The sequence below is a fragment of the Ochotona curzoniae genome, unplaced genomic scaffold (genome assembly GCF_017591425.1).
Source record: "Ochotona curzoniae isolate NIBS_2020 unplaced genomic scaffold, NIBS_Ocur_1.0 contig_291, whole genome shotgun sequence".
Taxonomy (NCBI): domain Eukaryota; kingdom Metazoa; phylum Chordata; class Mammalia; order Lagomorpha; family Ochotonidae; genus Ochotona; species Ochotona curzoniae.
Genome location: NW_024465649.1, coordinates 11,729,355 through 11,756,972, shown reverse-complemented (window position 1 = coordinate 11,756,972; position 27,618 = coordinate 11,729,355). Strand labels below are relative to the sequence as shown.

Sequence of the window (27,618 nt, the reverse complement as noted above, 5' to 3'; positions counted from 1 at the left end):
CAGCCCTTAAAACAGAGACAAAACCATGGAGCCTTTTCCAGTGCCTTGCACAGTGGCTGGTCCATGAAAGGCCACTCCATGAGTGTTTGATGCTGAATGCTGCTTTATTTATCTATTGCTACAGAGCAAACCACCTCTAAAACTGACGGCTCAAAATAAAGCTCCTTTTACAGTGTCTCAGGGTCCTGTGGGTTTCGGGGCACAGCTGGCAAGGTTCTTCTGCCACGCGTGATGTCAAAGAGGCTATAATTATCCAGTTATCCACACTGGCATGCTCGTGTGGCTGGCAGTTAGTGCTGTGTCACCAGGAGCTTCTGCATGAATGACGGGGAAAGGCAGAGCCTGCACAAGGTCACGGACAGGGACTCTGAACCCAAACCGCCTGTATGTGGGTTCCACCAGGTGCCATCTTAGTGATCAGGGACAAGTGACTTTCTTTTTCTCTGCCTCAGTTTCCTCATCTGCAAAATGGGAAGTGGGGGTTGCGGTGGCAGCAGAGGGCCAAGGTGGGAGGAGTACATGAGATGACAGCAGTTGATGCTGCAGAGTCATGCTAAGTGCGAAGCATCATATAAACGTAGCAGCCGCTAGGGTGGAGCTGTGGTACAGCAAGTTAAACTGCTGCCCGGGTCACCCATTCCCCCATAGGAGTGCTTGGGATTGAGTCCAACCTGCACTTTTTTTTTAACGATTTATTTTATTTTTATTGGAAAGGCAGATTACAGAGAGGAGAGACAGAGAGGAAAATCCTCCATCTGACGATTCACTCCCCATGTGGCTGCAACAGCCAGAGCTGTGCCGGTCCAAAGCCTGGAGCCAGGAGACTCCTCAGGGTCTCCCACGTGGGTGCAGGGTCCCAAGGCTTTGGGCCGTCCTCGACTGCTTTCCTAGGCCGTAAGCAGGGAGCTGCATGGGAAGCGGGGCCACCAGGATTAGAACCGGCATCCATATGTTACCCTGGGTGTGCAAAGCGAGGACTTTAGCCACTAGGCTCCCATGCCGGATCCCAACCTGTACTCTTAAAAATATTTATTTTATTTGCAAATTAGAGTTATACAGGGAGAGGGAGAGACAAAAATCTTCTGTCTGCTGGCCCACTCGAGAGCTGGGCCAGGCCACAGCCAGGAGCTTCTTTATCACCCCTGTGGGTACAGGACCCCAAATATGTGGTCCATCTTCTGTTGCTTTTCCAGGCCATTAGCAGAGAGCTGGACTGGAAGTGGAACAGCAGGGACATGGACCAGTACCCATAAGGACTACTGGCATTGCAGCAAGAAGTTTTACCTGCTATGTCATGGTGTCAGTCCCCCACTTCCACTTTCAATCTGGCTGTCTGCTGTGTGCACCTGGGCAGCAACAGGAGATGGCTGAAGTGATTGGGTTCCTGTCGCCCAGGTGGGGGGCTCGTGGAGAGCCCTACTGGAGTTCTCGCTCCTGGCTTCAGCCCACCCAGCCCCAGCTATTGTGGGCATTCGGGAGGGATCTTCTCTCTCTATATATCCCTCTTCTCTGTGTCGCTCTGCCATTCAAATAAATAAATAAAACTTTAAAGTCTGGGGTAGGTGTCTGGCACAAGAGAGAAAGTGCTGCATCCCATATCAGAGTGTCTGGGTTGAGGCCTCCGTGCTGTCCCCAGGTCCACCTTCCTGCTAAGGCACACCCAGGCAGGCAGCAGGTCATGGCTGTCACCATCTAGAAGATAAGAGAATGGGCTGCATGGGGCTTGGCGCTGTCGCTCAGCAAGATAATCCTCCACCTTCAAGGACCAGCATCCTATAGGGGCACCAGTTTGTGTCCTGGCTGCTCTACTTCTGATCCAGCTTCCTGTTTACGGCCTAGGAGGGCAGTAGAGGACGGCCCAAGTTCTTGGGACCCTGAACACCCATGTGGGAGGTCTGGAAGAGGCTCCTGGCTTCAGGTCAGCTCAGCTCTGGCCGTTGTGGCTACTTGGGGAGTGAACCAGTGAGTGGAAGATCTTTTTCTTTGTCTTTCCTTCTGTCTGTAAATATGACTTTCTAATAAAAATAGATAAATCTTATCTATTTGGGCCTGGTGTAGCCCAGCCCTTGTAGGCATCCAAGGAGTGAATTGGTGGAATGAGAGATGTCTCTGTCAAATAGACTTGTTTAAAGACTTATTTATTTTTATTGGAAAGGCAGATGTACAGAGAGGAGGAGAGACAGTGTAGCCTAACAACTGGGGTCCTCAGCTTGTATGCGCCAGAATCCCATATGGGGGCCACTTCTAATCCTGGCAGCCCCACTTCCCTTCTAGCTCCCTGCCTGTGGCCTGGGAAAGCAGTCAAGGATGGCCCAAAGCCTTGGGACCCTGCACCCATGTGGGAGACCCTAAGGAGGCTCCTGGTTCATGGCTTTGGATGGGCTCAGCTCCGGCCTTTGTGGTCACATGGGGATTGAGTTGGCACACAAAGAATCTTCCTCTCTGTCTTTTCTCCTCTCTGTATATCTGCCTTTCCAATAAGAAAAACAAGTAACTCTTTTTCAAAAATAAAATAAAAATGGAAAAGCCTGCTGCTTGCAGGTGATGACGTCTCTGATTAATAGGCAAGGAGAGACCTAGCATGAAGTTAGAGCTGGTGTTCTTCAGCTGGCAGAGTTCCAGCCTGGGATCCTCCCATCTGGCTGCCCGGAGCCCTGGCTCCCAGAGGCAGTCACCCCATCTTCACCCAGGCTCCTGGCTCCCAGCCATAGGAAGCCTGCTGGGAAGGTATTTGACTGACAGGTGATTGGACAGGATTACAGAGGATGGGAGAGGTGTGGCTTCCAGCTCCTGATCCCTGATCTTCCTAGTCTGAATCAACATCATTGGTCCTCAGGCCCACGACCCTGCCTGGCTCTGGATGGGCTCCTGTCCTGCATCTGGCTGAAGCTCATCTCATAGGGTCTGTGCTTGTCCCCCTTCAGCCCCACCTTCTCCCAGCAGCTGTTCCCCAGGGCTGGCTCCTCACCCCCTTTTTTGTGATGCTTCAGTACCCCTCTCCCTACAGGTCACCGAATCCCGGGTCCCCTCCTGGGCCTTCCCCCCTTCCTCTCCAACTCCGGGTCACCACTCCCCCAGCCCCTTCCTGCTGTGACCCCAGGTCTGGAGACCGAAATCCTGCTTTGCCTACCTTGCTGTAACCTTGACCTGGACACAGACATGTGGGGGAATTTACCAGCCCCTCTGAGACTCCTAAAGGATTAATGGTGGGGCACCCTGCCTTCAAAGTGAGGAATTCCCCTGAGGCCAGGGAGTTAATGAGTTGCAGGTGTGGTCAGGAGGTGCCACTGGCCCCTGTTCTGTGGAAGCTGCAGGGGCTGGCCAGGGGAGGAAGGCCAGGGGAGGGGGACCCTGCCCACTTTTCTCTCCAGGTCAGCTCATCTGTGTCCTAGGAGAGCAGTCACACTCGCTCAAAGTCACCAGCACCTTGGAGCCCACAGAAGGGGAGTATCCTGAGCCGGGAAATGGCAGTCAGTCCTGCTTGGAGCTGCCTCGTTCTTGCTGTAAGCAGGGATCCCTGGGGCCACTGCCAGGGTGAGGGCCCACACGAGGACCAGGTCTGCTGCTCTGTGGCCCCCACCAGGCACTGCTTGGTTTCCTGGCTCCACCTGGCCCACTTCTTCACCTGCCACCTCTTGGGTAGCAGGGACCCTGGGTGCCATGGCCTCTCCCACGCATTCCCTGGGCTCCTCCCAGTCATAAATCTCTCTGGCTGCTCCCCCAGCTAACAGCTGCTCATCCCCATCTTCCTCTAATCACAGAGACAAAGTCTGACTCCGTGTTCCCCTGTGTAGCTGTGCTGTGACATGTTTGCAAAAGACACACTGGTATTGTAGTAATGATTAACATGGCTATTTGCTGATACCAATGATATTTAAAGCCTTTTTCTTTTGAAATTTATGTATTCAAAAGGCAGACAGAGATAAAGAGATCTTCCATCCACTGGTCTACTCCCTAAATGGCCACAATGGCCAAGGATGGACCAGGTTGAAACCAGGAGCCAGGACTTTCATCTGGTCTCACTCGTGCGAGCAGCAGGAAGCTGGGCACTTGGACTGTTAGTTATTTAAAAAGGGGTTGAGTTCTAGTTCTAGCTCATACGATATTACAATATTATACGCGCAGCTAATTCCCACAACCTGGTTCTTTACCGTGAGCTGAAAACACCAGAAGCAACGAGGTATCTTAGGAGGTTTATTCCAGCGGGGCAGGAAAAGGGGAAGGGGGGAAGGGAGACCGGAAGGAGGGAGAGAGAGCAAGAGAGAGCAAAGAAGAGAACCGGCCGCACCTGGGGCCTTTTTGCCTGCCAGGTGTGGGGGGTGGGGTTGGGAGGGATTGAGGGTAGGCCCCAGGGGATTGGCGACTGCAGGTGAATGCCTAGGGATGATTGGTGAGTGGGCAGGGTTGGGGAAGGGGCTGAAAGATTGGGGTGGGATTCTCAGGTGGAATGCCAGGTTACATCTGATTGGTGGCTGGCTAGACTGGCGTGAATTTCGTGAGCTGTGAGGAAGAAGAAATGGTGCTGGGTCCAGGGTGGGATATTCAAATAACTCCTTAAATGGACCATCACCTGCTGCTTTTCCTGGCACATTAGCAGGGAGCTGGAGAGGAGGGAGCAACTGGGACTAAAATTGGTTTCCATATGGCATGTTGGCATTGCCGGGAGTGGCTTAACTTGCAACACCGTAACATTGGGACCCAATTTCTTAAGAACAATTAACTGAACAGGGGCCAGTATTGAGGTGTAGTAAGTCGCCACATGGGTGCTGGGTTTGTGTTCCGGCTTCTCCATTTCCAATTCAGCTCCCTGCTAATGCATCTGGGAAAAGCCAAGGAGGATGGCTCAAGGGCTTGGGGCCCTGCACCCACATGGGAGACCCAGCAAAAGCTCCTGGCTCCTGGTTTTGAATTTGCCTACCCTGCTCATTACAGTCATTTGCAGAGTGAAGCAATAGTTGGAAAATTTCTCTCTCTCCCTATCTTTCTCTATGTCACTCTTTCTAATAAAGAAGAAATTTACCTATTTACTTGAAAGGCAGAATGAAAGAGAGAGAGAGAGACAGAGAGATCTCTCACCCTCCAAATGCTCACAGTATGCAGGACTAGGCTGTCCAGAATCAGGAGCTTAGAGCTCTGTCAAGATCTCCCACTTGAGTGGCAGGGCCCACGTCTGCTTGGACCATCTTCTGCTGCCTTCTTAGGAGTATTAGCAGGGAGCTGGCTCAGAAGCGGGGCTGCAGGCTTGGAGTCAGGCACTCCAGTATGGGGTTTGGGCCTCCAAGGCAGCAGCTTAACCTGCTGTGCCCCACGGTCTGCCCTTCTTGCTTTTACTTGTACCTGAGGGGCTGACTGATAGCAAGGGACCCCGTTACTTGACCCTGACTGACCAAGAGCCATAGTGACAGTGATGGCCCGTGTGCCCATATGCACGTGGGATGCTTTGACCTGGGGCTGACACCTGGCAGCTAAGGCCCATCCATCGCAGTGCCTCCTGCCTACTTACTGAGACCCAGCGCTCAGCTGCCGTGATGCCATGACTCTGTAAGAAATGGCCAGAGGCTCTGCTGGAGCAATGCCTTGTACGTGGCTTGGCAGCCAGAACCACTGGAAGGCACCTGGAAGGAGTGTGTGTTCTTGAACCCTCTGGAAAATCCCCGTTCCCATGGATGCACAAAATTAGGTTCATGGCTGGCGCTCTGTGCTCAAGGGACTTCCCTCTCTCTTAAAGCCTTTTTGCTCAGTTTTCTTCTTTTACTTCTGTGCTTACTGCTTCAGGAATGGTCTGTGCTTCCTCTGATTTGCCATTTGATTAAGGGATGGAAGAGCTGCTCCTCTTGGAGAAATTGGTGTGCTGGGGGCTGAAGGTCTCGCTGGATATTGGGGAAACAGAGGCCTTAATGTCCACGCAGACTTTGTTGGCATTGGACTTGGGACATAGCGCCCCCTGCAGAACCCCGCGGGCTTTCCTGAGGCTCCAGATCTGTACTTACACATACACACACACACACACACACACACACACACCTAGAGCCTGCCCCATTCTCAGTCCTGGGAATCTAACCAGGAACACACAGTGCCTTCCCCCTGAAGGTATTCTGGGGGAGCGGGCAGATAAGGGGCAAGATGGCTGAGGAGAGTGTGCGAAGGGTGTAACTGAGTACCCCGGAAAGGTAAATTGCGAAGGAGATAGGCAGCCCTTGGGGGCCCAGCACAAGGTCAGTGGATCTGTATGTGTGAGATTTGTGGGCAAAGGCCTGAGAGAAGACCCTTCCGGCACCCACACAGCCAGAGGTGGCCAAGCGGAGTGAGGGGAGTGTGGCAGGAAATGCCCGAGGGTTCTGAGCAGAGGGGTGGCAGCAGCTGGCCAGGATGTGAGATGGGAGAGAGGGGTTAGAGGAGAGAGATGACAGGTGTCTCAGACCAGGGTGATATAGGTGGGGTATCCTACCTCCTGTCTTGGAGGTGGAATTTGCAGCAGGTGGGATGAGAGGGTGGAGCAGAAGTGGCCCATGCCTGCAGCTGGTGCATCCCTGGGAATGTACCTCAGGTCCTCTGCACACACGGTCCCTTTGCCCGACTCATCTTTCCTGCTTCTTTTGGTTGGCTCCTCCAGCCTCTCTTCCATGAAATCTGTGTCGTCACTGGCCTGGGACATCTCCTGGCATCTAGTAGTAAGGTGGCCGGGGACCTGGTTAGAGCACTGCTTGTGCTGGGTGCAGGCTCTCCCTTGGGCCACTCACCCCAGGCTCCACCGGCCTCAGTTTTCACATCTGTGTGTTTCTTCCACCCGGCTTTGGAGAAGAGTCTGGCGAGGTTGGCTCCTTGGCGAGGTTGGACAGAACGCAGCGGTTAGCGCGCCCTCTGCCGGCAGACGGCTGACACATCCGCCCCATCCTCCCGCGCTTGGCAGGGAGGAAGGTAGAGGGTTGGGGTGGACATTGTCCGCGCGGGCCTCTGCGTGCTGTCCTCGTCACTGGCCTGGGACATCTCCTGGCATCTAGGTTTCTTTCTCTTTTTTGAGATTTATTTTATTTTATTTTTAAAAAGATTATTTTTATTGTAAGGGCAGATATAGAGAGGAGGAGAGACAGGAAGATCTTCCATTCACTAATTCACTCCCCAAGTGACTGCAACGGCCAGAGCTGCCCCAATCTGAAGCCAGGATCCAGGAACTTCCTCCAGGTCTTCCACGTGAGTGCAGGATCCCAAGGCTTTGGGCTGTCCTCAACTGCTCTCCTAGGTCACAAGCTGGAAGCTAGATGGAAAGCGGGGCTGCTGGGATTAGAACCGGTGGCCAGGACCCAGCACGGTGGCCTAGTGGCTGAAGTCCTTGCCTTGAACATGCCAGGATCCCATATGGGCACCATATGCCAGATACTGTGTGGGAGCATCTAGGGATGGGATACCCCTAGTTCTCCTGCTTTCTTGTAAGATAATCTCTGTCTCCCAGGAGCCAGTCCCTGTTGCTGAGATCTGCTGTCACAGTGTTCATCTCAGCACTCAGGTGTCCTGGTCAGGCTGCGGGGACACCAAGCACATGGCTGCCTGTTGCTTACACTCCAGGGCACATTAATTTCCCACAGCCTTTGCGGGGGCAATGGGACTAGCTGCTCATTGCAAGCAGGTGCACAGAATTGGGAAGGGGAGGAGGAAGCCAGCGAGGTCAGGCCTGTGAGGGAATTCCAGCTCTGGGGGGTCTTATGGGTTGGATGACCTTCAGCTTGGGACTGGGGCCTGCTTTGAGCAGCGTCAAGCAATGTAGCTGCTCCGTGCTCTACTTCCCATCCAGTTCCCTGCTGATGTACCTGGGAAAGTGATGGAAAATGACCCAAATGCTTGGGCCTCTGACACCCATGTGGGAGACCCAGATCAAGCTCCGGGCTCCCTGGCCCAGCCAGAGCCGAGGTGATCCTTTGGGGAAAATGAACCAGTGAATAAAAAATCTCTTCCTCTCCATCTCTCTCTTTCTGTGTAACTCTGCCTTTCAAATTAAAAAATAAATCTGAAAACAAAGACATTTAATACCTGAAATATTTAGGATGTGGGGTTTTGGGCAGTGGGGATATTCTGGAATATTTTCTGAGAATGGAACCCAAAAATAAATGCGATTTCAACTGTTTCGCATGTACCTTACACACGTATCCCGCAGGTGACTCTATTAGGGTGTCTTCAGTAGCTGCACATGAGACCAAACTTCATGGTGTATGGAATTTTCCATCGTGGTATCATGTTGGCTCTCAAAAAGTTTTGAATTTGGAGGCATTTTGGATTTGGGGACTGTGTGTGCTCAGCCTATATTATGAGCCCCACTTTCCAGAGGGGAAAATGGAGGCACAGACAGGTTACCGCCCCATGTCACACTGCCCCATGTCAGGGAAGCCAGGACCCCTGCACGGGCAGGCCCCCTCCCCAAGAGAGTCTGTGCTGTGCAAGTCTTACTGCAGTCCTGCTGTTCCCTGTTACGGCTGGGCACTGCTTCCAGGATGCAGCCTCAGCTGCACTAACACTTCTTGCTGCCCACCCCCGTCCGAGCCCCCAGGAAGTGCCCTGACCCTACAGAGCAGGGCCAGCAGCTGCTGTCGCTCAGGGCTCCCTTCAGGGAGTTGCCACATTTGGAAGTGCTGTGTCCATAGCCACCATCTGGGGAACATGGGCTTCCACACGAAAGCCCCAGCAGCCCCCTGAAAGCCCACAGTTTTTTGGGGGATTCCTCAGTGCTAGTCCTGGGATCCCTGCTCACAGCCAGTGGCTGCAGACCTGTGCGCAGCTGCCAGGTGTGGGGCCAGCCACTTAGCCTGCTCAGCCCCGCTCTAGGCAAATGAGGTGATGTCAAAGCCTTGGCTGGGGTCCAGCCCCAGTGACCTCCCCATGTCCCTCCCCTGGGTCCGGGCTTTCTCTCTCTTTCACAATACACACACACATACACACACACTGCAGGCCAGCCGGGCCTGGAGGGAAGGTGACAAGGTGAGGAGGAAAGGGAGGTGGGTGTGCCCAGGGCCACTGGAGCGTGCCTTCTCCAGCCCCTGCTGAGCCGGGGGACCCAGGCCTGGAGCTGGGGTCTGGGGTGCCTGGGCTGCCTTGAACCTGGATGCCCTGGTTTGCAGCGGGTCAGAGCTCCACCTCCCCCTGTGTGGTGTCTACACAGCCTGTGTCTGCTCTGCGGGGGTGCGCAGACCAGGCCCAGGCCAGCAGCCATGGCTGAGGAGAAGACCTTCCGCATCGGCTTTATCATGCTGGGGCTTTTCCTGCTGGCACTCGGCACCTTCCTCATGAGCCACGACCGGCCTCAAGTCTACGGCACTTTCTACGCCATGGGAGGTGTCATGGTGATCGGGGGTGTCATCTGGAGCATGTGCCAATGCTACCCAAAGGTGAGCAGCTGGGAGGAGCTGGGGGCCCAGGGCAACTGGCGCCTGGCTGGGGGCACTGGAGACCATCGGGGCTGGTGACTATGCCTCTGTTCCTGGAATCAGTCCTGCCTCCTTCAATAGCCTTTCCATTCTTTCCATTTTCACTCCCTGGTTTCTTTTCTCTGCTCTCCTGGCTACCCTTCTGGCATCCAGCCAGCCACCCACAGATCCACCTGTCCATCCACCCATCCATCTCTTCACCCACCCATCCACTCATCTATCCACCTGTCCATCCACCCATCCATCCATCCATCCATCCATCCATCCATCCATCCATCCATCCATCCATCCATCCTTCCACCCACCCAGACATCACTTAGCATGGGGTAGCTCTGGGCCCCTGAGTATGAAAGTCCAGGGAAACACAACCCACACTCTGCGTGCTTGCAACACAAGTTCCCGAGTGCTTACCACTGCTGGGCTTTCCCATGTTCACGTTCAAGGAACCTCAGTCACATCCCAAGCCTTTGGGCCCCTTCTGTAGCTCCTCTTCACAATGAAGAAGCCTGAGGCTTTTGAAGCGACGGTCCCATCGCTCTGTCCTCTGGAGTCTTTGCTGTGCTCCTCACCTTGTAATTCGATGATGGGAGGAGCACTGGTTTGGGAGTCCTGCATTCTAGTCCCGGTCCTCTTCCAAGTCCCTCTGTGTGACTTTCATCGTTCTGGCCTTCCGTTTTCTCACCTGTGAAATGGGAGCTCAAGCGCCTCTGTTGCACAGCCTCTTGTGAGGATCAGAGAAGAGACGGGGTAGGGGAAGACCCGCAAGCTGTGGAGTGTGCTGTTGGGATGATAGGCTGCTGCTGGGACTGTTACCAATCTCCCAGCAGCCCGAGGAATGGAGGTGTCAAGAGCTGGAATCCCAGAGAGGTTGGGTGATCCTTCCAAGCTCACACAGCTGGTCAGAGCCACACCAAGACTAGGAGAGAAACATGGATTCTAATTTGGTCCCTGTCTCTAAATTTCCCGGGGAGCCTTGTCCAAGCCCACTTGGCTCAGTGAGCCCTCATTTCCTCATCCGGCCCCCAGGGCCCCCAGGTGTGGGCCCCAGTCCACTGCTCCCAGATGGGTGGCTGTACTCTAGGAGGAGGGAGGAGGCTCCAGGTCAGTCCAGGCTCTTGCTCCCCTAGCCCTGCCCCCTCCAAGGGCCAGTCCAGGCTGTTGGCAAATCCCGAGCTGGGGCGGCCTGGGCTGGTTTGTAGTCATTCACAAGCAGTTTACAGTCAACTCCATGTGTGCAATGCCCCAAACAGAGGTCACCTCGGGAAGAGTGCCTGGGGCCCACCATGTCACCCATGTTACCTTGTGTCTTGGGAAAGGACAGGGCTGGGGATGAGGGTAGGAGATGGACCAGCCTCCTGCCCACCCCTCCCTGGACCCACAGGAGCTCTGATGTGATGGCCGTGACCGCAGTGGCTGTGGGAGTGAGGCAGGCCAGCGGGCAGAGCGGGCCTATTGCTGAGCATTAATGAGTAACTGTTGACAGCTTCACATACTGCTGGGCACGCAGTGCGGGGCTGGGGATGTGGAGAATGGGGCACATGGTTTCCTGTGCAACAGGCCCAGCCTCAAGGCCCTCCCCGTCACACCCATCTGTGTGACCTTGGTTCAGGGACTACCCGCCCCCCCACCCCGCTCCATTGCCTCCATCCCTGAGCCATGCACAGGTTCTTGTGCGTGTGTGTCAGGGACAGGGCAAGGGAGGGAGGCTGGCACTGTGCCTGGCACATAGCAGGTATAGAGGTTACATTTCAGGCCAGGTATCAGAGGTGCTGTGTGTATGCTCAGGTGCATGGGCTGGGGTAACTGCGTGTGTGGGTGTGTGAGAACTGGCACAGATTGGCTCCTGTGAGGGAAGGATGGAGGAAGGGAGTGGTAAGCCACGGCAGGGTCTTGGGACCAGGGCCGTGATGGCCTTTAGTGCCAGCCCCTCCCCCTGCTCTCAGGGCCTGCCCAGGGCAGCCTTGGCAAATGGAAAGTTTCAGGATTGGAAAGAAACAGAAATCAACGAGAGTGGGGCCAGCCACACCAACAGGAGGGCAGCCGTCTCTGCTTTGGAGGAGCTGGGAGTCCGGGGCGGAGAATCCATCTTCTGCCTTGTGGGGAGCAAGGAGGCTTCCCAGAGATTGATGAGCTGGGCCTTGCAGTTTAAGTAGAAGTTCACCAAGTAAAGAGGATGGGCAGAGGAAGCGCATGGCCCAAGCCATGTGCTGCAGGTTAAGGCAAGTGGAATGACCAGGCCGTCGAGGGGTGGGAGAGGAGGTGAAGGAGTCAGGGCTCAGCTCCGGGAATGCCAGGCTCAGGAAGTTAGACCCGGTTGATGGACAAGAGAAGGGTGTGCCCACTCTGCTGCGTGAGGGTGACCAGCTGGTGTTGGGAAGCGGACAGTCCCGAGGCAGTGCGTGCTGTGCCAATGGTGCAAGTGGGAGGGGCTGGCCATCTTGACTATGGCGGAGTCTGCCTTGGGCTGTGAGGTCACAGCCAAGCCATGACACGCCGGGAGCCTGCTGTGGCTGAGGAATAGCTCTTGTTGGCTTCCAAGCAGAGCTGTGGGATCTTGTAGTCAGCTGGCCTGCAGGACCACAGGGGGAATCTACTGAAGGGACGTTGGGGAATGTGAAGCTTGCCAGCTGAGATGGGCAGGAGAAAGGGGAGGAGCATCAGGGAGGGCAGGACCACCCCTGCCTGACGTCAGCCTCTGCTCGCAATATCCCGATTCCTGGCTCTTGCCTGTTTTGCTGGAGCCTGGGACCCTGTGTAAACCCTCCCCTCCTGTCCTCCCCCCCCCCCCCCCCGCCTTAGCTCCCTCCCTTCGGGGACCATGCAGTGTTCTGCAGAAGCACGTGTCAGACCAGGCCTGTCCTGCTGAGAACTCTGCCAGGGCTCCTCAGTGCAGCCGCATCCAGGCTGAGCTCCTTAGCTCAGGCTCTGGGCATTTCTGCATTTTGATTCCTAATGATGCTGGTGGTGATGATGGTGAAGAGAGTGCTGAGCCCCTTCCTGGTGCTGAGCCCTGGGCAGGCCCTACCAGCCCCGGGGAACGGGGGAACCGGGAGGCCCAGCATGTGTGCAGGGGCTTGTCCGTGCTCCAGGGGAACAGCTCCCAGGCTTGTGGGAACAGTTGTAGAGCCCACCTCCCTCCACCCTACAGATTGCTTTTGTCCCTGCCGACTCTGACTTCCAAGGCATTGTGTCCCCGAAGGCCCTGGGTCTGCTGGAGAATGGACTTGCTGCCGAGAAGAGGTAGGTGGCTGGCGTCTCCCCGTGCCTCTCCTCCCCCTGGCCTGGGTCCTGGCTGGGCCTCCCTCTCCCAAGACCTCAGAGTACATGGTGACAACACAGTGAGTCCCAGATGCCACCGCTGCCAAAACCAGCAGGAGCTCCTGGGATTGTGCCACCTATACCCAGTTGGATTTCGGGAGGCTCCTGACCTCTCTGCCTTGTCTAGGAAGTGGGGGTACTAGCAGTAATCTTCTAGAATTTTAGGAAAAGTCAGCCAGTTAGTATATGCCAAGTGCTGATGAGAGGTCCTGGTACACAGTACATCTTCTAGAAGTGTTTCCCATTGCAAGGAGGTGCCCCTAGAGTGCCAGAGACTGGGCAGGACCTGGGCAGCTGCTATCTCTCCATGGAGTGGGGAGTGTTGACCCCTCATACAGATGTGGAGACTGAGGCTGAAAGATGTACAAATGAAAGCTCCAAACCTCATGGGAGGCCAGAGTTGGCAACACTTTGATTCCCCCTCTGGGGTGCAAAGGCCTGGCTGTGGGCACAGGTGAGAGCTCCCACCCAGGATTGGAGCTGGGAGCCACTGGTATTCTGGGCAGTGCCCTGAGCTCAGAAGGTCTGCTCTAGGCACATGGCGCTAGCCAAGGGCCCTCTGGAAATGAAGTAAGTACACATCACTGGGTGGTGTGGGGTAATGGAGGCAGGGGAAGTAAGGGGAGCTTGGATGAGGGTCCCAGACCTTGGGGCTGTTCTGGTGGGGACTAGAGAGCTGACAGCCCAGCAGGCAGGCTGTGGCAGTGTGTTGCAGATGTGGCCTCATCTGTGAAATGGCCTGTTCTGCCTCCAGGCTTTGTTTAGAACATGGGGCTGATGAGCGACCATCCTCTTCCCGCTGGGGGAGCCGTAAGCTCTCTACGCACAGTCTTTACGTGGGTTAACTTAGGAGATGTCAAGGAAAGCAACATCGGGCGGGCCCAAACTCTGCCTCTTAACCTACCTCATGGGGCCTCAGCTTCCTCATCTGCGAAACTGGTCCAGTGAAACCTTCAAGACTTCTCACAAGTGAGGGGGGAGTCCACATGCCCCAAGCAGACAGGGGCAGGGAGAACCCTGGTGCCTGGTGAGTGAGAGGGTCTCCCCTTTTGGCCAGTCCCCAGGCCCCCTATGTTAGGCTGTGGGAGGAAGCTGCGTACGACCAGACCCTGCCAGACTTCAGCCACATCCAAATGAAGGTCCACGCGTACAGTGAGGACCCGCGCCCCCTGCTGGCCTCGGAGCCGGGGCAGCCCAAGCCTGGAAGCAGCGGTGCAGGAGACACTCAGGCCTGGGTGGAGGCCCCCATCGTTGTCCACAGAACCTCGGATGAAAAGGAGGGAACTCTGCTCCCCAGCCAGAGCAGACCCGGGTGAGTGGGCTAAGTGCAAGAGAAAGCAGTGTGGCTCCTAGGTAACACAGGAGAGGGAGAGAGTGACTGGCAGGGAGGAAGTGGGGCAGAGTGGGATGTGGGACCCTTTGAGGCAGCAGGTGTGGCGGAGGAATGAGTCTGGGCTCGGGGGTCCCAAGGACCACAGGTTCAAACACCTACTGTATAACCCTGGCAAGCTTCTCTCCTTGCCTGAGTCTGTTTCCTCGTGTGGGGATAGTCCCTGCAGTCACCTGGGGTCCTTGTGAACACTGGGCAATGCAGGTGAAGGGCTGACCTGAAGGAGGTTGTGGCTGTCTGAATGCCTGCTGTAGGAAGTGTGGGCCAGGAGCCAGAAGCCCTGAGTTCACATCCTGCCCCCAGCATTGGCCTGCTTTGTAAGCCTGGGCATCCCTGGCCTCTTCTGTTTGCAAACTGAACTCCTGGTTCATCCGTTTAACCTAGTCAGTCCTTCAACATTACGGGCGCCTAAACTTGCACCAGACCTTGGCTGGCCTCCACCCTTCAGGAATTCCCAGTCTGATGGGGGAGGCCAACCAGGGGCCAGAAGGACACCCCAATGTGCCTGGGGGAGTGGGTGATCAGAGGAGGAGACAGAAAGACTGGCGACATGCAAGGCCTGGGCTAGGTAGTGACCTGGCCGGAGGCCTGTTTCTCATGCACCTGCTGGGTGTTGGGCAGCAAGCCGAGCATGCTGCGTGGAGCCATGTCATGGAACCTCGGGCACAGACATAGCAGTGAATGCTGTTGTTCTCCCAGTTTACTGAGACTCTGAGAGGTGAACTGTCCCAGCCCAGGCCTTGCAGCTGGTGGCTGGGACCAGGACCTGGGCACTCTGACTCAGAGCTACCCTTGCCCTTGCTGTTTTTGCCCTCTCCTCTGCAGCCCCCCGATCTGTCCCCATGGCCCTGCACCCCTGGCCTCCTTCCAAGATGACCTAGATGTGGGCTCCAGCTCAGGCAGCAGCCCCAGGCCCTCTCGGCCCAACAAGGAGGAACCTTCACCTTTACCTCCACCACCATCACCACCACCAGAGCCCCGGGCTGGCCTGAGCCCACCCGACTGCTTCCACGACTTTGCCCTGATCGACGAAGCACCCACATCATCACCTTGGTTGGAGGAGGTGCCCCTGCCCAGCCAGTGGCCACACAGCCTGAAGAGGAAGGAAGACGAGAATGCAGCTTCGGATGCAGGTGCCAAGGAACCTGAGCAGGAAGAGGAGGACTTGTACTATGGGCTGCCTGATGGTCCCGGAGACCCCCTCCCGGACAAGGAGCTGGGTTTTGAGCCTGACACACAGGGCTGAGATGCAGTTGCTCCTGGGCTTCCAGCCTGGCCCCGCTGCAGAGCCCTCGGTGGTGTACGCCATGCACCTAGAGCCCCGGGAAGCCATTGATGGGGAGGGGCAGGGTGCTGCTGTGTCGGGGCTGGATGCGGGGAGGAGGCAGGGAGAGCACAGCTCTTCTGTGCTTTTGGTTTCTTTAGGCAAACCTCTGAAGGTAAAATAGGATCTACAGAGAAGATCCACAGCCACAGGAACCCTCCAAAGCTTTCTCAGCCTCCCCCAACACTAGCCTTGGATAGGGCCCCCCTTGGTGCTGCTCTTGGGCTCCTGATCCTGGGTGAGACCCCTCAGGGTTCCCATTCCTGTCCTGATCGTAACCCGTCCTTGTCCGTGGACCATGCCCCTCCTCCCCGCCCAGGCCCCTCTATGGCCCTAGTGTTCCTACCATGGCTGACCCCTGCTGACCATGCCCCCCACCTTGATCAGCCCCACCTCGGTTTCACTACCTCTACCTCCCATATCCCTGACTGCCCTTGCCTCTACTGTTCCCTGCCTGGACAACCTAGGCTACCTCCTTGGAAAGCCTTTCCTGATCCCACTGCCCTCCTGGACCAAGCTGTGCCTGCTGGGGGGCCTGGCCAGAATCGGGGGTGGCTGGGACTGTGCACAATTCCGCCAGGAGCTGGGACACTTTGGTGGATGATGTATTTCACAGGGCAGAGGTGGGGGTCCTCACAATCAAGGGAGGGAGACGCACCCCCTAGGCTGGGCCAGAAGCCCCCTTTTCTGGAACACACACCTCCTCCTTTTATAGAAGTGATGCAGGCACAGGTGTTGTGGTCATCTAAGGGCCCGGTCATGGACGAGATGAGGGGTGGCATGTTATCTGTGATGTGCTGGCCAAGGCAGGGACACCTGTGACCCACATCACAGAGAAGCCTGCACCCGTGGCCAAAATAAAAAACAAATCAATCACAGCTTCAGTGTCTAAAGAGGTCACTGTTGTTCACCTGCTGATCCTTTCCGATTAAATGGCCCATCTCCCTTGGGGAAGAATGAAGGTGGCACCATGGCCAACCAGCATGGCGGGCCCTCTGGGCAAAGTGGACTGGAGTGTGACCATGTGAGCAGCTGAGTGGCACTGGGTTTCCGCCGTGGCCCCACCCAATGTGGCCTGCAGATACAGGGCAGGGACTGCCCGTTCACCTGGCCCAGGAGGGGAGGGCAGAAGGGAATGACACCCTCTCCCCGCAACACACACCCGTGCACACTGGGAAGATGCACACCTGATTATATCCCCACCCCCGTCCTGGCTTAGCACTGAATAGGGCACCCTGGCCCTCGCAAACGCAGCCCTCATACACGTGAAGGTCTGAGTGCTCCCTTGCTACCCGTTCTGCTATCAATGCACCTGTGTCCTCGTGCACAGATGCAAGGGGCGGCTCCTGTGACTGCCCTCTCCTGTTCAGATCTTTCTTGCCTAGCTGTCTTCTTCAGAGTCTGCCATGGAGACAGCAGGGGTGTGGGTGGGCACGGACACTGGTGTGGACTTTGATTACAGTAAGTCCAAAAGGTTGCTCTAAATGCAAACACAGCACCCCTGGGTGCTCAGGAGGGTCCTCAGGAGAGGGTGGGGCTGAGAGGGGCCGAGGAGCCATCCAGGGACGACAAGCTGGGATGCCAGCTATGTAGCAGGTGGAAATGCCTGCTGCTGTTTACCCTCCTGGTAGGTCAGAGGGACCTGGGGAGGTTGCTGTCTCATGGGAAGGGGTGAATCGGGGAAGCTGCGGTCCTGGTCTAGGGAGCTTGAGCTCTGCCAGCTGCTCGCAGTGGCCCAGGGACAGGGCAGCTCTCTGTGGGCTCCTGTCCTTTCCTCTACACACAAGACTGCATTTTTACCCTCCCCCTTGGCACTGCGCATCAGGTGCCCCCTGCCTGGGATCCCATCTGGTCCTCCCACCCAGCACTCCTGAGGAAGATCTACTAACTTCACACAGCAAATGAGGATTCTGAACCTCGCGCAAGGAAGCAGAAAGACTCAGATTTGCCCTCAGCATCCAACTCTTTGCTGTGGCCTCAGACAAGTCACAGCCTCCTGGGGATCTCAGTGACCTTAACATGCACGTTTTTGTAGAGGAAGGAGAAGAACTTGGACTGTCATGAAGAACTGGCACATGACAGCTGTGTGAATGATGGCCAAACCTTCCTACCCATTCTGGGAGTCAGTTTCCTCACCTCTGCATGGGGGTCAGCTCTGCTCTTCTTATAAATCAAGCAGCCAGGGTTCAGCACGATGGCTTGATTGGCTAATCCTCCATCTTGCCGATGCCAGGATCCCATATGGGGGGGGGTGGTTCTAATTCCCGGTGACCCTGCTTCCCTTCCCTTCCCTGTGGCCTGGAAAAGCAGTCGAGGATGGCACATACCCTTGGGACTCTGCACCCACGTGGGAGACCCAGAAGAAACTTCTGGCTCCAGGCTTTGGAGCAACACAGCTCCGGCTGTTGCGGCCACTTGGGGAATGAATCAACAGATGGAGGATTTTCCTCTCTGTCTGTCCTTCTCTATGTATATCTGACTTTCCAATAAAAATAAATAAGTTAAAAAATAAAATAAAAACATGTGTATAGAGGGGACACTGGTGACAGAAATCTGGCTGGAGTGCCCTGCCCTGGGAAAGGGCTTCTCCTACCGCTGGCCCTGTGTGGATGCCAGGTTGGGACTGAAGCCAGGAGGAGTCAGTGTCCTGGACGCCTCCTGCTGGGCACAAGCACGGCAGAGTGAGGTCTGAAACCCTGTGGCAGGGCCTGGCACTCATCTCCGACATATCAGAGCCCTGGCCAAGGCTCTGCCTGGTGCTGAGATCCTGAGCAAGGGCAGGTGTGGGCCTGAGTGACCCACAGAGTCCCCAGGTCACATGATGGGCCTTCTGGAAAATTCTTCAGATGGTGACCGTGATGAGCCACCTGTCCTTCCTCCCCAGGGCACCGGGAGACGAGCAGCCCTTGGCTGCATGGTGGCTGGGCCAGGGCCAGTTCCAGCTGCCTGGTCAGCAGCCCGTGGGCAGGAGGGTAGGATTCCATTCATCCACTCATCTGTTCAGTCGTTCATGGGGTCCTGCATTTGTTCTAGCATTCTCTCAGCTTGTGCCCCTCCCTGGCTGGTGGACAAAGCCAGCCCCTGCCCCCGGGGGTTGACTGCAGGATGAAGAGTTCTGACCAGCCAGCAGGATCAGAACCGAGGGGATGGAAGCCCAGCGAGGGGTTGGGGACGGTCAGGGCGTCTCAGGGAGGCAGTTCCCATCAAACCCTGTCCTGAGAGGGTCACCAGGGAAGAAACCCAAGGAGGGACAGCCCAGACCAAGGTTTGGGGAGCCCAGCATCACCCACCATGTTTCAGGATTGATTCGGAGTAGAGGGGGGTTAGGAAGAGATTAAGAAATCAGGGAAGAAGAGACTGTGGGTCTGTCAGAGAGACACAGCGGCACAAATGACAGGTGTGTATTTCACATACATCGCCGCCAGGCGGCACCAAAGGCAGCAGCGCGCAGAGCTGTGGAGGAGAGCCCTGAGCGGGTGGCAGTGTGTGTGGGGCCAGAAATGGCTTCTTAGTCCCAAGAAGCATTCACCGTGGGGACAGAATCAAAACGACCGGGTGGCAGCTGGATCTGTCCCCTCTGGGTGCCTGTCGCCAGGAGGCACATGCTGTAACCGTAATTACACATTTCCCGAGACTTTCTTCATGGGCTTCTGCAGCCCCATGCGAGCTGGGGCTCTCCTGTGTCCACCACCATGTCCTCGGTGCCCAGGGCACTGCAGTGGGTGGAAGTGGCTGTAAGGGAGTAACCGAGCCACTCCGAGGTACAGGAGGATGTTCCCAGGGCGCAGGAAGCACAGAGCCGATTGCAGGATCCCACAGGCAGTGCTGCCAGCCTCAGCTCCCTCTCCTTGGCTTTTCTCAGAAGGAACGTGTGCTCACTCTCAGTCCACACTCCCTGACTGACCCAAAGCCAAGTCCCACGCTCCATTCTCTGCTTCTAGAAATAGCCTTGCACCCAGACCTGGCCAGTGAGGTCTAAAGAGAAACCCAAGGAGATACTTCTGGAAAACTTTCCACTTGCCTGGGCAAAATGCAGAAGGAGTTGTCATTACTGGCTTTGAAAAGGGAGGTAGTGACTGGAGCTGCCACTGCATCTGACAGCCACGAGGACAATTTGTAGAGCACCACAGAGATGCTGGGCCTAGAACTGTTGGTTTAGTAAATCATGGCAAGCCATCCTCGGGAGTCTAGCTAGGTGGGAGAAATTCCCATGTGTTGAAGCTACTGAGTTTCCAGTCGCATGTAGTATGCAGTAGGGACAGAGACTGAGCAAAACAGGAAAAGAAAAGTTGACACAAGTGAATATCCTATAGCTTTATCTTGCAAACTGGTTACAATAAGCATGTCAACCATGGTCAGAGATACAACCTTTTACCTTCAGAAAATAAACAATGACCCAGTTCTTTGTTGCTGTTGTTGTTGTTACGAGTGGGGTGTGGGGGAGAGAGACAGAGAGGGATGGAGAGATTTTCCAACCTCTGGTTCACTTCCCCAAATAGCTGCAACAGCCTGAGCTGGGCCAGTCCAAAGCTGGGAGCCAGGTGCTTCTTCTGGATCTCCCACATGAGTTCAGGAACCCGAGGCCTTGGGCCATCCTCTTCTATTTTCCCAGGCCTTTAGCAGAAAGCTGGAAGGAAGTGGAGCAGCCAGGACTATTGGAACTGACACCTGTATGGGGATGCTGGCACCACAGGCAGAAGAGCAGCTTGCTACACCACTGCACCAGCCCTCTCCCTCATTTATTTATCCATTTGAAAAGCAGAGTTAGAGAGAGGGAGAGACAGAGAGATCTTCCATCCTCTGGCTCACTTTCCAAATGACTGCAATGACTAGCAGGGAGCAGGATCAAAAGCAAAGCAGCATATGGAATACTGGTGATGCAGGTGAAGGCTTAGCTTGCTATGCCACAATTGCCAGCCCTTGTCAATTCTAGCTTTTAAAAAATGAACGGTAACTTGAATCCCCAGAAAGCAGCTCACTCCCACCTATTGGGCAAGTCTGTGGGAAACTCCATATCCCCACTGAGGGCCGTCTGGAGAACAGGCTCCAGTACCAAGCTGGGGGTGGACTTGACCTCTAAGAGTTCTCTCTAAAGCTCAGGGAGTCTAACCCCATGAGGGACAGGGCAGATAGAAGGAGCTGAAACCTGAGGGATCCTGTGCAAGGAGGGGCTGGCCCGCTGTGCCTGCCAGGACACATCTACCACTGTCTGGGCCTGAGGCTCCAGGGAGATGAGGCAGCCCTGGGTCTGCTAGGGAGGCCGCACCTGTCTTGGCTGTAAACACAGGTGCACAGGAAGCAGGGCTGCCATCTCTGTCACCACAAACCCCACCCATGGTCTCAGTGAAAGTGACCCTGAAGACGGACAGGAGGAAATACAAGCACAAGGTGACGGGGGCATATGCTGCACATGCTGGGGTGCTGACTGTGCCCCTGAAATGCATGGGGTGGGGCGGCCATGGTCCTGCTGCAGGGCTGCGACAGATGGGAGGACAGTGGCTGGCCCTCGTCCCCACGGCAGCTGCAGCTTCTACACAGCTCCGAGGGAGTTTTGTAGCTGCCCAAGGCTGGGCAGTCTGTGACAGAAAGAAAAGAGCAATGGAAATCAGGAAAGGGAGGGAGAGGAGGGGAAAGGGAGGGAGAGGAGGAGAGAGGGAGGGAGGGAGAGGGAGAATTTAAAAAGGAGAAAAAGAATAAGAATGGAAGAGAATGATGGAAGGAAGGAAGGAAAGGAGGGAGAGAGGGAGGGAGGGAGGAAAAGAAAGAGCACTGATACTGTATTGTGGGTTAAGCTGCCGCTTGCAACTACAGACCACCCACCCCATGAGTACAGGTTTTAGTCCCAGCTGCTCCATTTCCAATCTAGCTTCATGCTAATTCTCCTGGGAGGGCAGCAAGGATGGCCCGTGCTAATTCTCCTGGGAGAGCAGCAGGATGGCCCAAGTGCTTGGGCTCCTGCACTTATGTGGAAGACCCAGAAACCCGGAACTCTTTAGGGAGTAAATCCATGGGTGGAAGATTACACACACTCTCTCTCTCTCTCTCATAGTGTTACTTTTCACATAAACTGCTCAATAAGTTTTCTTTTTAAAAGAAAAGAAATTTGGGGCCAGTGTGATGGTATGGCAAGCTAATCCTCTGCCGTCAAGCACCAACTTTCTGTATGAGCTCTGGTTTGTGTCCTGGCTGTTTCATTTCCTATCCAATTCTCTGCTTACGGCCTGGGAAAGCAGCAGAGCATGGCTCAAGTTCTTGCAGCCCTGCTTCCACCTGGGAGATCTGGAAGCAGCTCCTGGCCCCTGGCTTCAGATTGGCTTAGCTCTGGCTGTTGCAGTATATGGGGATTGAACCAGATGATGGAATGTCTCTTTCTCTCTCTCTCTCCTTCTCTTTCTACAGAAATAAAAATAAATGACTCTTTTCTAAAAATAAGAGAGAGAGAGAGAGAGAAAGAAAGGCAGTTGAGTGAGAAAGGGAGAGCAGGGAGGTGGGCAGGCTTGCTTAGGTCACAGTGCTGGAGGCAACAAGCCCCACTTGGGCAGCCCAGGCCTGGGCCTCTGGGTGGGCCTGCCCTGGGGGACTGCCCGTGCAGAGCACACGTGGCAGGGGGCCATCTTGCTCTTTCCCTAACAGCTCAGTGCTGTGGGCACTGATGGCATCCCTTGAGAACTGCCATGTTACCTTCTTGGGGGAGACCTCCAGCTTGCCAGTTCGTCCAGGGGTCAGGTCTCTGGTGCCACAGTGCTTGGGGAGAGCCCCAGTGCACCTGCTAGCCCTTGCATTCATGACCACCTTAGCTGGGTGAGAGACCAGCTGAAGTGACCTCAGGGCAGCGGTATTTTATCTGGGGGAGGGACTGCACCATCAGGGAGGAAGCTGCAAAATGGCTGTGCCACTTTCTCTTGAGGTCCCCCTTGCTGTTAGAACAGCGTGCGTGGGCACAGCCGGAGGGCGCTGAGAGCACCAAGTGGTGCCAGGTTCTGGCTCTCTTCGTTTCCTCCCTCCCTGTCGCCTCTGCGATCCTCGCGCTCTGAATCCCACAGCTCAAGTCCTGTGTCTGAGCCTCAGCTTTGTCACCACAGGAGCAGGCTGCTGGGGCAGGTGGTCAGATGCCGGCTAAGAAGCCAGCCTTGGAAGACCTCAGCTCCAGCCTCACCACCCAATCCCTGACTTCCTGCTAACCCACATGCTGGGACGATACAGGGGCGGCCCCAGGATTGGAGTCTCTGCTACCCACAGAAGAGACCTGGGTTCAAGGCCCGATCCCCAGCTTCAGCCTGGCCCCCAGGATGCCACTGCGGGCATTAGGAGTGAACCAGTGGAGGGGAGTTCTCTCCAACTCACAAAGTTAAAAAAAATAAGTCCTTTAAAACTAGGGACGGATGATGAGGTGCCAGTCACTGCCTCCTTACCTATTCCCAGGGAGGTCCAGACCCTGGGGTGCGGGATCTAGACCCTTCCCTTTACCCCCTGGGGACCCCTGGCCTCAGCTGCCTGCTTGCAGCAGCCCTGCGTCTGGGGCAGAGATACCAGGCCTGCGGAGAGCAGAGGGCTTGTTCTCATCCAGTTCCCGGTTAGCGCACCACTCCTGGGCTCATATGGCTGACTTTCCTGCTCCACTAACAGGATGCAGGCGGGAGGTTCACCCGGGGTGATGGTTAGCAGCGTCCCCCCACCCATCCACTGCCCACGGCACATTCCTCCCGGGCCAGCCTGCCTGCCCTGGGGCCCTGTGCCGCAGCTGGCCCTTGGCCTCCCAAGCACTGATGTGGACTGGGAGCATGTCTATGGGTTCTTTGGTTCCAAATCGGTGGTCTGGGTGACACCTGCTCAGTGCATGGGCCTTGGTGGTGGTGGCAGGGAGAGACTGCCATCTGATCAGCCCGCCATGCCCTGGCCTGCTGTGCTCACTTCATGTCACGAGTCCTTTCATGCCATGAGACAGAAGGCATTTGCACATTGGTTGTTTCTTTTGGCCTCGTGTTCCCCCTGGTGGGTTCAGAGTTTCGGTCATCATTGTACTGACGAGGACACTTGGGTAGGCTGTCGCCAAGTGAAAATGGGGGCTTCGTGGCAGAGCTGGAGGCAGGAGTTGTGTACTGGCTCCTGTGCCACCTGCTGCGGAAGCCTCTGCCTTCCCAAGGCCCTCCCCCTTCCTGCTTTCCTACTTCCTCCCCCTCCCTTCCCCATCATAGTTACTACTGTCACCCCTTTGGACCTGTGCTCACTGCTAGCACCTGCCCTTGGCTGGGACCTCCCATGCCCATCAGAGGGGGTCTCCTAAATGGTACTTGGGCTCAGAGACTGTTCTCTGCAGATCCGCCCCAAGAGAGCCAAAGGGAGCCGTGGCTGCTGCAGAGAGTGAGGGTCACATGGAAATGTCAGCTCTCCGAGCCAGTGCTCAGTGCTTTTCACTTAGTGGTTCCAGTTCTAATCCCGCTCCCTGCACCTGGAAAAAGAGCAGAAGATGGTCCAAGTGCTTGAGCCCCTACCTCCACATGGTGGACCCAAAAGAACCTCCTGGCTCATGGCTTCAGACCAGCTCAGCTCTGGCTGGTGTAGGCATTTGGGAAGTAACCCAGCAGGTGGAAGATCTCTCTCTCTCCCTCACACCGACTTTCAAATAAATAAGTGAATTAAAGAAATACCAGCTCCCCTGGGCAAGGAGAGGGGGCACTGGGGAGCCGTAGGGAATGCTGGCCTAAGGAGGTGCCTCTGAGCTGGGACCTGGAAGGAGCTAGGTGGTGAAGGATGCCGAGAAGGGTGTCACGCGGAAGGAGCAGCATGCGCCAGGCACGGACCCGCCTGTTGGCTGCGCAGTGGAGCCACGCAGCGGGACCACTCAAGGCAGGGGCACACTTTCAAGGAAGAGGTCTGAGGGTCCCATGCCTGGGGCTGCCTCAACATCTCCCACCCTACCCCAACCCGCCCTGGGGAGCTTGTATACCGACTGCTTTCTTAATGAAATCTCTGTTAAGGTGGAGGAGAGCTGGTCAGAGGTTGGCAGGAAAGAGAAAGACCAAAGCTTGGTAAGAAAGAGAGAGGGGCTGGCACAGTGGTTCTACAGACAATCAAGAGACTGAGGGACTTTCTGGGGAGAAAGAGGAGGGAAGGCACGTGTGGAGGACCCTGGGTCACGGCTGGTCTGGAGTTCGTGTGTGTATACATGTGCACACACACAAATGTATTAAAAACTCGTCTTGATCCCTGTCTCCCAGCTGGGCTGTGCACTGCTCCCTAGACGTGTCACCCGATACAACTGGATCACAAATCCTGAGCTGCTTCACCCGGAGGGCCTGACTGGCTCCAGTGTCCAGACAACTGCGGTCCCCAGCCCCTAGCCCGCCCCTCCCTATGCCACCAGCGCTCTGCTTTGCCTTACAGAGGGCTCTCAGACCAAGCACTGGTGCCCTCTGCTGGCACAGCTGGGCAAGATCCGCTCCACAGCGACCAGACTTTCCATCTGCTTGCTGGCTTGGAGGGTCCTTTGCTTCTTTTCTTCCAGGCACTATCACTGTGCTTGCAAGCTCTGGTCATCAGCAGTCACCTCTGGGCCTTTCAGCCACTTCCCTTTCATCTCCAGCCCATGTGTGTCTCATTTCTGGCCCAGCCACTTTCTGGGCCAGCCTGATGTGTACCCTAGCTCAGGTCCAGCCCCTTGCTCACTGCTTGTTCACTCCCAGGGCATCTCCTCATGACTGCTCCAGCCCACTTCTCCGCCAGCCCCGCTCCAGCCCCCTCCCCCAGGGTGGCCACCAGCGAGAGGCACACACTCACACCTACCATAATGATGGCCACGGGCCTCCAGCTGCTCTGCAAACTCGCTCACTTTCTCACGCCACCATGCTGCACAGAGTTTCATTTCATTTCATAACTGTTTCCACGCGAGTCAGACCTGCAGGCAATAATTTAGCACGTGTGGCCATCAGTTTTTTGCAATTCTTGAGCAGCTCTGGGGAGAGGCCTTCCATCATGCCACCACAGTGCCGTGGTGGATGCCCAGGAGGGGTGGGTGACTGCCCCTGGAACCTGTGTTCAGCCCGTGTGGCACCGCTGCCTCCAATGCCCGCTCCTTCCCCTTTCACCTCCATGGCTCACCTCCCCATCTCCCTCCAGCAGATGAACTGCTTACTATAAGGAGTGTCCAGAGGCGCCCACCACCACCACCCACACAGGCCTGTCTGGGCACCCTCTGCTTTCACCTGCCTGCTGTTACTACACGTGTGATGCCCATGTTCCGTCTTTCGATGTGCATTCCTCCCTCCCTCCCCAGTTCCCCTTCCCCCTTGCTGGCTCTCCCCTGGCTACCTGCGTCATGCCCATGAGCCTACACGTGTCTCTGGGGTCCTGCCTCCAGGAAGAACAAACTAACCAGCACCCCCCACACTCCCTCTGGGCCACAGCCGATTTCTTCTCGGACAGGGAACATTTTAGGGACGGGCCGTTAGTACAGCAGCTGACATGCTGCGCGGAAGCCTGTCGCTCACACGGGAGACACAAGTGAAGCTCTTGGTTTTGGCTGTTGTGGGCACCTGGGGAGTGAACCAGCAGATGGAAAAATCTCTCTCTTGCTCACTGACTCTACTTTTAAAGTCAATAAATAAATACTTTAAAAAGAACAATTTCTGTGTGATCTTAGTGAGACAGAAGCCATCCAAGCACTACAAAGAATCTAAGAATCATGAAATAAAAGTGATGAATTTGACCTCATAAGAATTCAAATTTTTTGGAGGGAGAAAAAAGTCCCTTAATCGCAAAATCCAGTCAACGAACTTGGAATTAGTCCTATAGCACACAGCAGGGGGTATTATTGTGTAAATTTTATTTTTGATACATTTTACATAGGGTCAAGGGCTAGAGGAAAGTGGGTGTGGCCGTTGTTTTGACATTCTCTTTTTCCCTTACTATATCTGGAGGAAGGGGAGAGATAAAGGGGAGAAGCCACACCCAGCCTCCCAACCATCCCAGGGTGTCTGATGTGGGGCATGCTTCAAGGGCCCGGCTCAAGTGATTCTGATAGTTCAATAATTCTGTATTGTTGCCGATCTTGTCACTCCAATCATGATGAAAGATCTCCAGAATCCATTGGCTGACACAGTCCACCTTAGGGTCTCCATTCAGTTATTCACTGTCAACATTTGGCTGGGGTAGTTGATTGATGTGTTCCATCCTCTGTCCTCTGTTATGGTACCAGGGGTCCTCTGCAGGCTCCAGTGAACTGCCATATCCTCCACGTGCATCTGTATATGCTGTCACTGCTCCATCTAAGCCACCGAGGAGGTCCAGCTCTGACACATGCATTCCACAGACAGACCATGGAACCACAGCAGGTGAATTCTGCAGTCTCATGGTATTTGCTGCTCTTTCTCTTGAGCTCACCCTTTGAACTTGGGAATGGCCGTGGGCTTGCCTTGGAAGAGGAAGTGTGAAGGCTGGCCATGGGTGTCACTTCTAAGTGGAGGAACAGATTGGCTTCATTTCATCAGTGACACATTAATTACTCAGCATGTTATTTAACTTCATGACGTAAAAATTTTTTTCTTCCTGCTGTTGATTTTGTTTTATGGCTTTCGATTTAAAGGAATGTATAGTAACTGTGTAACTGAGACTATCATATTTAGTGGCATGTGTTTAACTTCACGGAGTTGCTGATTCCTGTTCTTCCTGTTGTTGATTTTGTCTTGTGGCTTCTCATTTGGGGGGATGTATAGTGACTGTATGGTGGAGACTGACACCTTTACTTCCAGATCAAGGATGGACTCCCAGTGAAACTGCTGGATGTGTCTTGACAATGGGCTGCTGGACTCTCTGCCATTGTCCATGACCACGATGACGGACATATGACTGTTTATGGGGAACTATGCTGTTGTAATGACATGGGAAAACTCAGTGGGGTTGGAGGAAGACTTGGGAAGGGAGTAAGGGAAATCCCAGGGATATGAAACTGTATCATAAAATTATAATAATAACAAAAAACGAAAAAAGATTTAATCTGATCGGATCAGATCATAAGATGTGACTGTGGTGGTGTGATCTCTTGGCCCCGGGCGTGGGATACCCACACCCCGCACAGGTTCTGCCTCTGGCGCGTCTAGGTGCGCTTCGGTGCAAGTGAGTGCTGTACCAATTTACTCCGGGTTGGAGCACGAAGAAGTCGGTTGGGCGCGCATCCG

At 55.2% G+C, this 27,618-nt stretch overlaps 1 protein-coding gene across 2 annotated transcripts; it reads left to right on the top strand.

Annotated features, from left to right (window-relative positions):
- The first annotated feature begins 9,197 nt into the window (after positions 1-9,197).
- BSND (barttin CLCNK type accessory subunit beta) lies at positions 9,198-15,367 on the top strand. 2 transcript variants are annotated; one of them, XM_040978656.1, is made up of 4 exons: positions 9,198-9,374; positions 12,562-12,653; positions 13,789-14,043; positions 14,947-15,367. In XM_040978656.1, exons 1-4 carry the CDS (start codon positions 9,198-9,200, stop codon positions 15,365-15,367), a joined length of 945 nt encoding a protein of 314 aa, XP_040834590.1. The 2 variants fall into 2 exon arrangements, with proteins under 2 accessions (XP_040834590.1, XP_040834589.1); XM_040978655.1 differs by having other exon boundaries at positions 13,768-14,043.
- Positions 15,368-27,618: the final 12,251 nt, after the last annotated feature.

What these genes read in the sequence shown, in the direction of transcription:
- BSND (XM_040978655.1), top strand. Translation starts at nt 9,198, where the DNA reads ATGGCTGAGGAGAAGACCTTCCGCATCGGCTTTATCATGCTGGGGCTT. An exon ending in TGTGCCAATGCTACCCAAAG is followed by an intron (nt 9,375 to 12,561) that starts GTGAGCAGCTGG and finishes TCCACCCTACAG; the next exon opens with ATTGCTTTTGTCCCTGCCGA. An exon ending in GGACTTGCTGCCGAGAAGAG is followed by an intron (nt 12,654 to 13,767) that starts GTAGGTGGCTGG and finishes CTGGTGAGTGAG; the next exon opens with AGGGTCTCCCCTTTTGGCCA.